Source organism: Condylura cristata, unplaced genomic scaffold (genome assembly GCF_000260355.1).
Source record: "Condylura cristata isolate star-nosed mole 26May11 unplaced genomic scaffold, ConCri1.0 scaffold00018, whole genome shotgun sequence".
NCBI classification, from domain to species: Eukaryota; Metazoa; Chordata; class Mammalia; order Eulipotyphla; family Talpidae; genus Condylura; species Condylura cristata.
The window spans coordinates 5,176,214-5,188,634 of NW_004567119.1; the positions used below are offsets into that span (position 1 = coordinate 5,176,214).

Below are 12,421 nucleotides of genomic sequence, written 5' to 3' on the forward strand. Positions count from 1 at the left end.
GGGAGTTGGTCTGGATGGCGTCCCCTGATTTCCTGCTGGGGCCGGCGGGACCCCCCCTGCTCCCCAGCTGGCTGGCTGGAGGGCTGGGGCTGTTCTCCAAGCCTCTGGCCGGGTGTGGCGTGTGGGAAACTGACACTGAAGTTTGCAAAAACGGTTTCCCACCGTTTGGCCTTTGACATACGAGTTGAAACGCAAAAAGTAGAAGGAGGATGGTGTTGCGAGTCAAACTGGTGTATGTTTTTTCTGCCTGCCTTAGTAGCCCTCTGTCTGGAGGAGGCACAGGCATTTGTGCGAGGTCCGCCTTGGAACGCGCGCTGTAGCATAGACACACTGTTTTCTTTTGGATAAGAATGTTTCTCTTCAGGGAGGTCCTGGTCACGCCAGCAAAGCTTGGAGCGCATGCTCCTAAATGTACAGGTGGCAAATCTCTTAAGTCTGGCTTTGGAAATTTCTGCAGTTGAATTTTCGGACTCACCCTTACAAAATACACTTAAAGATGTGTGCAGGTGGAGGAATATGAAGACATTCCATATTTGTATTTCAAAGCAGGGTAGGAGACACTGAGACAAAAACTGGGATCTTCGGGGAACTTGCAGCCTTCAGATTGGATAATAAGCTAAATAAATGTGTCACTTAGTAAAAAATGTTTGTTTTTTAAATGTGGTTGCTCTTCGAACAAATGATGACCTTTCTTAAGTCTTTATCCACACGAACCCTTTTAAATGCTATGCTCGCTCAGAGAAGAGGGCAGTTGGCAAGGAAGCCTAGCCAACTTAAATACTACTTATTTTTTTTGGAAAAAGTCATTTGATTCGCTAGATGTCATTTGACAGATGTTTTATTTAGATGTTACACAGGAAAAACTTAGATTCCAAGTCTTGGGAGCATCAGGCTATCTGAACACAGAGTCCAAGCAAGTGATAAAACTGAGTAGATAAAATGTTTTTAGTGACTTCATGCTAATGATACATGCCTAGCACTTTTTTACAAAAACTTGATGCAGAGTGATTTTTGAGGTTTATTCATCAAACGTATTTTTTCTGATTGGGAGGAGAAGGCTACTTTGACTTTTAGGATAAAATGTCCTTGATATTTACATTTTTTTAGACTTGCTCAGTAGAACATCTAAATAAAACATCTGTCAAATGACATCTAGCGAATCAAATGATTTTTTCTAAAAATCTATTAAAGTAGTATAATTGCTAGGATTCCTTGAAAGCTGCCCTCTTTTCTACATGAGTGAGCATATCATTTAAAAGAGTTCATTTGGATTAATGTTTTAAAAGTTTTTTTTTAAGTCATTTATTTCATTTGATATAATAATGATAATGATTATGTGCGTGCTTGATAATGTGTGCTTGATGTTTTATAAAAGGCCTAAAATGTACCTGACTGTCGAAATGACACAGGTTGAGTTTAAAATCTAATGAGAATCAGAATGCATCATTCTACTATTTCTTTACGTAAACTCTTAGATGCAACCAGGCAATTATATAGTCTGTTCTCTTATGTAGAGAGAGACGGGAGATGCCCAAAAAAAAGACTGGTGCGCGGAAGAAGGCAGAGAACCGCCGGGAACGTGAGAAGCAACTGCGAGCATCGAGGAGCACCATCGATTTGGCCAAACACCCTTGCAATGCCTCCATGGTAAGTGGTCTACGCTCTTTGCTGTTAGGTGTTGGCTCAGAGCTGAAAACTATATAATGGCTACCTCAAATACACCAGAAGACGATTGCAGGGAATTGACCGTTGCTAAGTATATTGAATTTATGTTCAAGATATGCTTTTTGCTCTCAGTAGTACTGAGAACAATGCCCTTTGTTACCTTGTTATTCATAAAAGTTAGCTTGTAACTTCAGGTGCTGTAGGTGGCAGGTGGATAACAAAAAGGAGACAGGCTGAGAAACATGCAACCTCATACACCCTTCACTCAAGTTTTTTTTTTACGATTTATTTATGTATACAAAAACTGGGGTACAGGCCAGAGGTGCGGAGTGTGAGAGGATTCGCAGAGACAGAGTGGGGAGCAGAATGGGCAGATCTACCGAAAGCCACTGCTGAGGGGAGCAGCGGGGAGACAGGAGCGGCTGCGGCGCCCTGGGGTCAGCTGTGGCTGCAGACAGCGTCACAGTGCTGCCCTTTCACCCAGTGCGCCCCGGGAGGGCTTGAGTAATCAGCTCATTTGATTTTTCTCTGCTCTTCTTGGTCTCCCTTGTGTCCTGTCCCAGTCCTGTGTCCCTGGGTGGGTGAGCCCCCATCCCTTCGGGGCGTCCCTGGGTAGTCGTGAGAACAGGGCGGCATTTGCGTCATTCTCGGACCTCGCCCGAATCGCTCCATTTTCCCCAGTTCTGTGCTCCCCTACTTCTCCCACTCCCCTTTCTCTTTCTCCCCATCAGACAACTATGAAACGCCCAATCTGACTTACTTCTTTCTGCATTGTTGTGCACCTGCGGTGTGTCCTGCACTGTCTTAGGCGCTGTGGAAGTGCGTCAGTGAATGACCTGGCCCCGCTTTGCAGTGCCACGGACCGCTTGTTTTGGGGATACTTAAAATCGGCTTAGAATGGCAAAAGTTCAAGTGAAGTTAACTTTAGAAGAAAAGAGTTCATTGACCGGATCGTTGTGTTGTGTAGTTGGAAAGGGCAGGGAAGAGCTGCAAGGACTGCGGCGACCGTTGCTCCAGCTTTACTTTCGCTCCTAGCGGCTGCTCAGCTCTGTCCCTACTGTCCAGCGCTGTCTGTTTGGGGTCGTGGCCGCTGGCAGGTCACGAGGCTCACGTCGCATGTGGTGGTCATGATAGTTTGGGTCAGTGTGGGTCCCGCCCACCCTGGCGCTGGAGGGAGCAGGGCTCCGGAGCAGCGGTAATGGGCCACCTGTGTGTCCGGCCCTGTGGAGAGCAGGAGGAGCGGCAGACGCGGGGATCCTGACAGGAGGGCTCGGCTTGGTAAGACATCTTTGTATTGGCTGACAGGTGAGAGAGTCAAGGGTGTGGACAGGGTCCAGTTCATGGGGGTGTGTGGTCAGCGCTGGGACTCCCAACAGGAAAGACGGTGAGGAGGGACTTTTCGAGGAAAAGTGTTAGATTAAGTAAAGGCACAGAGAAGATAGAGTGCAAGGCTTTTTGAGGATGGCTGACCACTGACTGCTAATAGTCCACAAGGTTTGGAAGTGGTCAGGGGCCAGATCTTGGTGGACTTTTACTGATACTTTTAGGAGTTGGATTTTCTGTGTGTCTCATCAGTTGTGTTTGCTGCTGTTTTTGGTGTCGATCCTGTATTACATTAAAAAAAGGACAGACACGCCAGTTACCACTGTGTGTGCCCTCTTTTGTGAAATGCTCCTCTTCCTCTCGTGTGGGTTTCCGGAGCATTCCTTTGTTACTGACAAAGTAACATGCCTAGATGCATGTGTATGTGGCTTCAAGGCTTGGGGTGCCCCTTAAATTTTATAAAGCTATTCTTTGCAATGAGGGTAAAACTGTAATTTTCAGCAAGTAGAAACATTAATGTTTTGGTTTTATATTTTATAGGAATGTGACAAGTGTCAGAGGTAATTATTTATTTTTCTATCACATGTAGTAATATAGATCTTTTCAACCTTTTGTCTGATAGTGACTATATTTAAAATTTTTATTTTGCCAGGCGGCAGAAGAATAGAGCGTTTTGCTATTTTTGTAATTCTGTCCAGAAGCTACCTATTTGCGCGCAGTGTGGTAAGTATGTGGTCACGAGGACACATGCCTTTTCTTTCTTCACATATTTGTTAGACAGCTAGTCAGCTTGAACTTGAGTTTATCATTCTACAGTCATGTTATGCTCGTTATGAAAAAAATGATAAAATATTACTTGTCCTACAGAACAGCTATGAAGTATTAGTTTTGTCTTTGACATGATGCTTTAAAACAATTCAGATGCATCATGTTGTTTCAAATATTAAAACATCAGATTTCAGACTAGTCACATATGGTGATCCTAAATTTTGTTTAACACCTATATGTTATGTGATAAATATACTATATATACATATTTTTTAAAGATTTATTTATTTGTGCATACAGAACTGGGGAACAGGACAGAGGGGTGGGGGTAGGGTGAGAGGATTCACGAGAGATGGAGTGGGGAGCAGAACAGGCAGACGAACTGAACGCTGCAGAGGGGAGCAGCGGGCGGGTCAGGAGGGGTCTGCTGCGCCACGTGGGTCACTCCCTGGCCAGGGATCGGCTTCATGCTGCAGCGGCTGTGGGAGCCTCACAGTGCTGTGCTTTAGCCCGATGTGCCACCGGGAGGGCCGATAATACTGTCCTTACAATAAAGAAGCGAGAGAAAGGCCACATTGAGGAATCGTATGGAGAGAAGGCATTCCCAGTGCTGTCCTCCTCGGCAGTAGCATATCTCAGGACATCTGTTTGCAAATAACCCGCACACAAGTGCACCCCCATTCTTCAAGCCTGTGTAGGTCAGCTCTGCTGCTCCACAAGACTCATGCTGCAACCATTGCTTTCCAGGGAAGACAAAGTGCATGATGAAGTCCTCGGACTGTGTCATCAAGCACGCTGGGGTGTACAGCACCGGCCTGGCCATGGTGGTGAGCTCGTCACTGTCCCTTTCTCAGACCCGTTGTTTCAGTTTCCAAGGACAAGAGACCTTCTACAAGTGGTTACACTTTGCTCACTAGCACAGCTCTGTCTTTGGTTCCGTCACTCTGGACTTTTTTTGGCTACTTCTTTCTTATTGGGGGAGAAGGAATGGAAATGTTTTTGTTGACTAAAGCAAAAAATTAATTTGAAAGTGTGCCTTTTATTATTATATTATTATTATTGTTATTTTTTATTACAAAGTATATTTTTACATCATTTGAAAGTGTGCCTTTTTAATGTGTGTCATTTATGAGAAAATACCACACAGAGTTATATAGTCTCTTCGTTGCATGTAGTTTTCTAAGAAAATCCACTGATTTAAATAATTAAAACAATTGTGTTAGGTGATCCATTTTGCTTATTTTCACCAAAAACTATTTTCCTTTCAAACTTGTTTTATTCAGTTCTGTTCGATGATTTGATGCCCAGTCCAAAGTTTTAGTCAGTGAGAAAAGTACTTTTAATTTACAGTGATCTTGCAAGAGCGTGTGAGTTACTGTTTTGAGGTAGACCTTTACATTATATATTCTGTGTGTATAATAGACTGTAGTGTTGTTCCTTTCTTTTAAAGAGTTTATTTTTGTATAGAAGAACTGGGGTGTATGCTAGAGGTGTGGGTGGTAAGAGGATTCACCAGAGACAGAGTGGGGAACAGAGTGGGGAACTGCTGAGGGGAACAGCGGGGAGACAGGAGAGGTCTGCTGCACCCTGTGGGTCCCTCCCTGCTGGGGACCAAACTCTGGCCATAGCCATGATAGCACTAGGCTTAACCCCTAGGCCACCAGGGAGGCCCTAGGATTCTTTCTTTAAAGAAATCACCTAGTACTGAAGCTTGCTGAGTTGGTAAACGTGGGTAAGTCGAGGTTGTAGACAGCTCGGTGACACAGGGAATCTTCTTTCTCTGGTGCAGGGCGCAATCTGTGACTTCTGTGAAGCGTGGGTCTGCCACGGCAGGAAGTGCCTCAGCACCCACGCCTGCACCTGCCCTCTGACCGATGCCGAGTGCGCGGAGTGTGAGCGAGGCGTCTGGGACCACGGTGCGTGGTACAGCAAGCCGTGCGTCAAGGGAGCGCGGGGACAAACTTTTGCTGGTTCACTTGTCGATTTTTATGGTAGTTTTTACCAGGACTACCACGGATTTGAGGTCACATGAGTTTTTTAAATTCAAATTTCCAGTATTCACATCCATGTGTTTTGTTTTCTCCAACAGGAGGCAGGATATTCAGTTGTTCGTTTTGTCATAACTTCCTGTGTGAAGACGACCAGTTTGAACATCAGGCCAGTTGCCAGGTTTTAGAAGCGGAAACATTTAAATGTAAGTTTGTAAGGATGTTCTCTGTGCCCAAGACGCTTAGTAGTATTAGTGATAAGCCCAATGAGAAGGGAAAGTTGGTTTTCAGCCAGCCTCTTACGGACTCTCACTTTTCTATTCTAGAAAAAAATTCAGAGCCCATAGTCCCTTGTTTTCCAGAGGGTTGGCGATGGTTGCATGGGGCTTTATTTTGTGAGCCCGAAGAGGCATAGGACGGGCACTGCAGGGCCTCCCCTCGGAGTGTCCTTTTACCTCAGAGTTAGCTTAACCGCTGACTCTTGTGAACCCCCACCCACCTTCCGCAAAGGCTCAAGTTTCAGAGTCAGATAATTGCTTGGATTCTACTTATTGCCTCAGTGATTTTGGGGATGTTCTCAGATCTTTCTAAACACATTTCCTTCTCTAGTAAAGGAGATGCTCATTTCTTTATCAAAGAGTAACTTGAAGAGATTCCACCTAAGCACTACCAGAGTATACCTGGAACTTACAAGCCCTCATTAAATAGTGGGTGCTATCATAAGAAAGGCTGAATGCCCCACGTCTTCATCTCTTTGACCTTGGTTTTTGTTCTGGGATGAAATGCTAATTTCTATAAAGTATAATCATAAACTCTCTGTGCTTTATGAAGAATAGCATTCAGTCTTTCTCAGAACTTTGGCTTACTCATCTGTAAAATGGGAACCAGTTGGTAAATCATGAATTTCAAAGACACACAATATACAACTCATAGAAATTCTCAAACGTTGAAAGAACATTTCAAAACATGAGGCATTTTTGAGATATATAATACAGGTTTTTGAGAATGTATAGCTTAAAACTTGGGTGCTTTTATTAAGAGCTTGGGAATTTTGTATGCTCTACAGCATTTGAACCCTAGAGACAGAAACTGAGTGAAATCGGCAGTCATCAGTAAATTTAACAGCTCAGTAGAAGACATGACTGAATGATCAACAGGATTTTAAGATAAATCTATCATCGTGTCTTTGCTGTCTGACATCAGAGTCTTTTTCAGTGCAGATTCTCAGGGTTTTGGGGCTTAGTGTAAGTGATTCCTTTTCTCATTGTTTTATTTTTCTCTGCATCCATATGCCAGGTGCCATCCGGTGCTTGAAAGTGTTTCTCTGAAATAACTGTCCTAGTCATGTACATGCACATGGTAACCAAAGACAGTTTGTTCCTGCCCCTTAATTGGGCCTTTCCTGTCATTGTATAGTAATGTCATAGCTGTGAGTCAAGAGGCTTAGAGAACCTTCTACATGTGCGTTTACCTGCATGGCCAAGCTTCAAGAGAAAGACAGGCCTACGTGTTCTCTGCCTTTAGTTTTTGAAGTAATTAAGATGATGTGGGGACTTACCTCTTAAATGGCTTCCTCTCAGCAGGCTGGATGCAGTCTAACCTCTGCTTTCTTTTAAAATACTCTGAAGATGTAGACATAGATTTTAAATGAAAACTATACCCCAATTTAAAACTAGGAAAGTCAAAACTACTTTTAGAATCTGGGAGAAAAGCTTTCTATAAATACAGCCAAGATTTTGAGTCTGGGGGAAAGTAATAACTCTTCGTTGGGCCTGCACACCCATGTTGGGGGTAGGGGCTGGCAAGGCCACCTTCACCCTAGTCCTGGGCACTGCCAGAGGTCAAGATGACTGGGAGAGGCAGCTACAGTGTTCTTTGTGGCATGTCGAAGGCTCATGTGGTGAAGGTAGGAAGAGCCAGAAGTGCTTGGGAGAGTGGGTCAGGAATTTGGTATTTTCACACTTTCAGTGTGTGTTTTGACTGAAATTTACAGAATTTTGGCTAAACTAATTTGCCTCACTATTTTGATTGAAGAGTAGGCCAAAACATTCCCTGGGCTTATCCTGAAATGATGGGGTTTCAGAGTCTCCCCCACAGAGTGCCGGCGCACTGTTACTATTGGAGTAACTTGCACTGCTCTGTGATCCTGCATGCGTGCGTGCTCGGTTGCTGTGGCTTATTTTACTCACACGTAGGACAGGTCAGACCTACCGGAGCGAAAGGCTGCCTGCCCTTCCTGGGGGGCAGTGATCACATCATTGAGAGCATCCCCCTTGAGTTTAAAAAAAGAAAAGGCCTTGTGTGTCTAGACTGAAAAAACTCCCCACGAGCCAGTCAAACATAGGTATTGATAAGACAGTCTCCAAAGTTGAAGCATCTGGCTTTCTTAAGTTACAAAAATAGACCACTCTATTCTCCAAGACTGTGAAGGAAGGTTCGTAGTTTGTATTCAGACTTTGTCAGCTAAGGTCTACTTTGTTTTCCGACTCCTATACCTCCATTACTTTCCTTCTCCCATATTCTGGTACGTGCTTTTCTAATACGTTTGCACTTGAGTTTTTTCCCCTCATTAATTATTGCCAAAGACCTAAATAAATGTGAACTTTCACTGATTAAAGTAGTGATAAAATATTTAGGGACTTTTCCCTCTGTTGAAAAAACCTGCCCACCTGAGCAGTATTTTCTCTTAGAACTTCCTTTTGCATTGAAATCATCTGTTCTCTTATCAAAAGCGGTGCAAAAACTGGCGGTTGCCGGCGCCATCGGCGAGCACGTGCACGTCAACGGAGGCAGCTGCTCTCTTTCATTTTTACTGTTCAGTGCCTAAATGAAGGGCTCCGGCCAGTGTCGGAGAAGAACGTGAAGCGCCCCATTTCAGTTTCCTCAGTGGAACCCCCGTAGCCTGCCATCTCCCAGACCTGGGGAAGTCGCAGGAAGCCGAGAGCACTTGGAGCCACAGTAGAGCAGGAAGGCGGTGGGGTGCGCTGCCTTTGCCCGGGGGTTCGTCTCAGCGTCGTGTGCCCCGGGTTGTAGAATGAGACAGGAAAAGCAGTGCCCACTGGCGAGCTAAGACCGTGAAACCGTCGTTTTCCTCCGCTTCCTCCGCACCTGGGCCTGGACGTGTGTTCTTTCCACAGGTGTCTCGTGCAACCGGCTGGGCCAGCACTCCTGCCTCCGTTGTAAGGTACGCGGGCGGGGTCTCTAGTTTAGGCGCTTTAACTCACGCTCTCCTCCAGCCTGTGAATCCGTAGCTGTGATCAGTCTACAAGGCCCTGAAAAATCGGTAGTTTAATCCTTCTAGCGATGTTGGCGTTGAAGTGGAGCCTTCCGCCTCGTGTGGTGGAGAACGTCCTGGCCAAGGTGATGAGTGTTTGTCTCAGTACCTCAGCCAGTAGCCGGCGATGGCCCGTTTCCTTGGGTCCTGTCGTCGCCAGCAGTGGGCAAAGATACAGGCGCAGCTGGTTGGCCCCGGGAGCATCCTCTGGCCCTTACGTCCCAGCCCCATTTCTCCCCTCTTCCCCACTCCCCTTCCCTCAGCAGGACTTTGCGGCCCTCACACCTTTGCCTCCACCCTGTGCTTTGGTGCCCCTTTCGACACCCCTTTCCGCACAGTGACTCACACCCCCACCTGTCTGCAACGCGTGGCCCGTTGCTCCGGGCAGCGGGCTGGCTGCCACGCTGCCCTCCGGGCTTCCTGGCTCCCCATGTCGGGGGCGGGGGTGAATGCGCCCGCGTGTCCTCCCCGCCTAGGGCTCTTGTTAGGCCACAGTTCAGAAGGGACCGGCAGCGGCCTCTCCCTGGGGACCTTGAGCCAGGAGTGGCCAGCCCCAGGAAAAGTCAAGTCTCTGCCCTGAAAACAAGCTGTATCTTTATGTTTGACAAGATGTTAACATGTTTGTACTTTTTGTGAGTTATTTATTAATTAATTTACTTGTAGGCTTGTTTCTGTGATGAACATACAAGGAGCAAGGTATTTAAGCAGGAGAAAGGGAAGCGGCCTCCCTGCCCTAAATGTGGGCATGAGACGCAGGAGACCAAGGACCTCAGCATGTCAAGTAAGGGCCCTCGGCCAGCGTGCGGCCTTCGGGCCCCAGCTGTTCTCTCTTTTTTCTCCCCCCGCCTTGGTTTTTGCCTCTTCTGCTGTTTGAAAAGACGCATGTGTTCTCTCAAACAAAGGGAGTTTTATAGCCTCAGAAAATATGTGTGTAAAATTCCTCAATTTAACTCAAGAAATAATCCCATCACTCACTGTGCTACTCGGCGTTTGCCTCACTTAGTGACATAGCAGATACTGAAATTTAAGACCCAAAAGTGACTTTCTGTTTTTGCTGAGGTTTCCTTGTTTAATAATTGAGTAGCTATAAATACGTAATTTCCGAGTGCCATAATCTTTAGTACTTGAAAGTTAGAATTCATTCTGAACGTGTTCTTAGGTGAGTGAACAACTGTGCTTATTATGAAATCTGAAAACGACTGCAGGGCATTGTTTTATAGCTTTTACATGACTTTTCAATGACGGAATCAGTACTAAAAAGAAGCTCAGAATGCAGCTCACCATTTTGTTAAATATGACTCTACCTCACATGCAGGAATTGAACCTAATTCTGGGTGGCGCTGGCAGCACTTGCCTAGTCAGACCTGTCAGTGAGCTGGTATGACGCTGCTTTCCCACTCAGCCGACTATTTCTATTTCCACTTTGCTTTTAAGCAAAAGACATGAAAGACTTGTCTTCCAGGACAACTGCATTTTAAAACAATTCTCCAGAAAAATGTAGTGATGTGAAGTCAGTTCTTTTGTGATTTGTATGATTTGAGAGTAGATTTAATTGGTCAAAGGAAGGGCATTTAGTTTTAACATGCCTCATTTCTTTGGAGAGTCCTATTTTTATTTTGTTTTCCAATTCTCTAGATTTAGTGAAACGACACTAGGGCCTGTCGTGTGTGTGTGAGTGTGTGTGTGTGTGTGTTTGTGCATGTGTGTAGACTGAGCTGGCTAGAACTGATTGTCCTTTTAAGATCTCCTTTCTTTCCAGTTACATTTTAAGATTTCAAGGGAGCCCACTAGGGAATTGTGGTTTTCTTATTGGGAGTGAGAAGCAGCCAGTCCAGTTCATGTGATTTTACATGAGGAGGAAGAGGGAGCTGTGGAGAGTTGGAACTCACAAATCCTGTGCCTGTCCTTTGTAGCGCGCTCCCTCAAGTTCGGCAGGCAGACTGGCGGTGAAGAGGGAGATGGAGCTTCCGGGTACGACGCCTACTGGAAGAACCTTCCATCTGATAAGTATGGTGACACCACCAGCTACCACGAAGAGGAGGAGGAGGAGTATGAAGCAGAGGACGATGAGGAAGAAGACGATGAAGGCGGGAAGGATCCGGACACGGAGTCATCAGATTTGTTCACTAATTTGAATTTAGGAAGGACCTATGCCCACGGCTACGCCCACTACGAGGAGCAGGAGGACTAGGGGGCCCCGGCTCGCTGGTCCCTCCCCTGAGGGGAGCTGGGCTGTCCCCAAATAGTCACATCCCTGTGAGAGAGACAGTCTTGCTTCCCGGGCGCGGAGCAGGGCCTGGCGTTTCCACAGCGACCGAGCACCAGGCTTCTGCATAAGAAAAATGATTTCCAAATGTAAGATGTTTATTGATTAAAGCATCATGAATTGGATTTTTACTGCTTACAGTAATCAAGTAGGTTTTTCCAGTTAGATACCTATACAAGATAAGGAACAGGAGGATAATATATTTAAAAGTTAATTACCGGTTTTATCAAAAAACACTGTAATGAATTCATTCTGTCTGATTTTGTAAAATGTAATGGCCAAAATGAATTATTGTATTTTTCCTTGTACATCCACAGGATAAAAGTCAGATGTTATATTCTAAATTTTCATTAAATGTCCATGTAGTCCTAAGTCGCCGTGACGTGTGTGCTCTGGCAGCTACTTTCCTCACAGTGTGCGTCTGGAAAACGCCCGTCACTGACGCCTGCGTGCTGGGGCAGCGCCGTCGTCTCAGACACGGAATGAACGTCGTGGCGCTTCCCAGAGTCTAAAGCCAGGAAATGGCATTTTTTCTAATAAATCTAGTGTTTCACTTAATATACTTTTAATATTTAATTTCTCACCCTCCATTTTGGAAACTTATTTTGGAAAGCCGTCTCATATTTGCGTGTGGCGGCTTCATTTTCGGCCTGCTGTGCAAAGATGCGCGGCCGGGCCCACTCCCATCTAGCCGGAGCACAGTTGGTGCGGACTGGACGGTGTGGGGGGAGGGCTGATGGCGACTGGCCACCATTTGAGAGGAGGAAGAAAACTGCATTATGAGGATAAGAGGCCGAGTGACTTGCCATTCTTTATAGAAACCTAATGAGTAGCTGTGGGTGATGGGAGCCAGGGGTGGAAGCCAGAAGGCCTCGAGGTGCCTGTGACAAAGCTTTCATCTCGGGCTGGAGGGCTGAGAAGATGGCCCATGGGTAAGCCTTCCAATCGAGGCAGGTCTGCATGGCATGTCAGAATTCTTTGGGAAAGCCTGGGATCCTGACATTGGAGGTAAACATCTGATTGGATGCTGCTGAAGAGTAACTGCTCAGACTCCTGAACTTTCTGAGCCTGCTGTCTTGGCTCGCTCCTGTTCAGGGCAGCCACAGGCCCAGCACACTTGCAGACGGTGGCAGTCCA

At 45.9% G+C, this 12,421-nt stretch overlaps 1 protein-coding gene across 2 annotated transcripts in view; it reads left to right on the forward strand.

Moving 5' to 3' along the window:
* ZNF330 (zinc finger protein 330) overlaps positions 1 to 11,808 on the forward strand; it is a 12,337-nt gene extending 529 nt beyond the window's left edge. The window contains exons 2-10 of one of the 2 annotated variants that reach the window (XM_004685295.2): positions 1,515 to 1,647; positions 3,529 to 3,548; positions 3,641 to 3,711; positions 4,504 to 4,583; positions 5,546 to 5,672; positions 5,846 to 5,950; positions 8,882 to 8,928; positions 9,682 to 9,799; positions 10,932 to 11,808. In XM_004685295.2, coding sequence (XP_004685352.1) covers positions 1,528 to 1,647; positions 3,529 to 3,548; positions 3,641 to 3,711; positions 4,504 to 4,583; positions 5,546 to 5,672; positions 5,846 to 5,950; positions 8,882 to 8,928; positions 9,682 to 9,799; positions 10,932 to 11,209 — 966 coding nt within the window. In that variant the 5' untranslated portion in view covers positions 1,515 to 1,527 and the 3' untranslated portion in view covers positions 11,210 to 11,808. Of the gene's footprint in view, positions 1 to 1,514; positions 1,648 to 3,528; positions 3,549 to 3,640; positions 3,712 to 4,503; positions 4,584 to 5,545; positions 5,673 to 5,845; positions 5,951 to 8,881; positions 8,929 to 9,681; positions 9,800 to 10,931 lie in introns of those variants that run through there. The other variant, XM_012726980.1, reaches the window with a different exon arrangement.
* Positions 11,809 to 12,421: the final 613 nt, after the last annotated feature.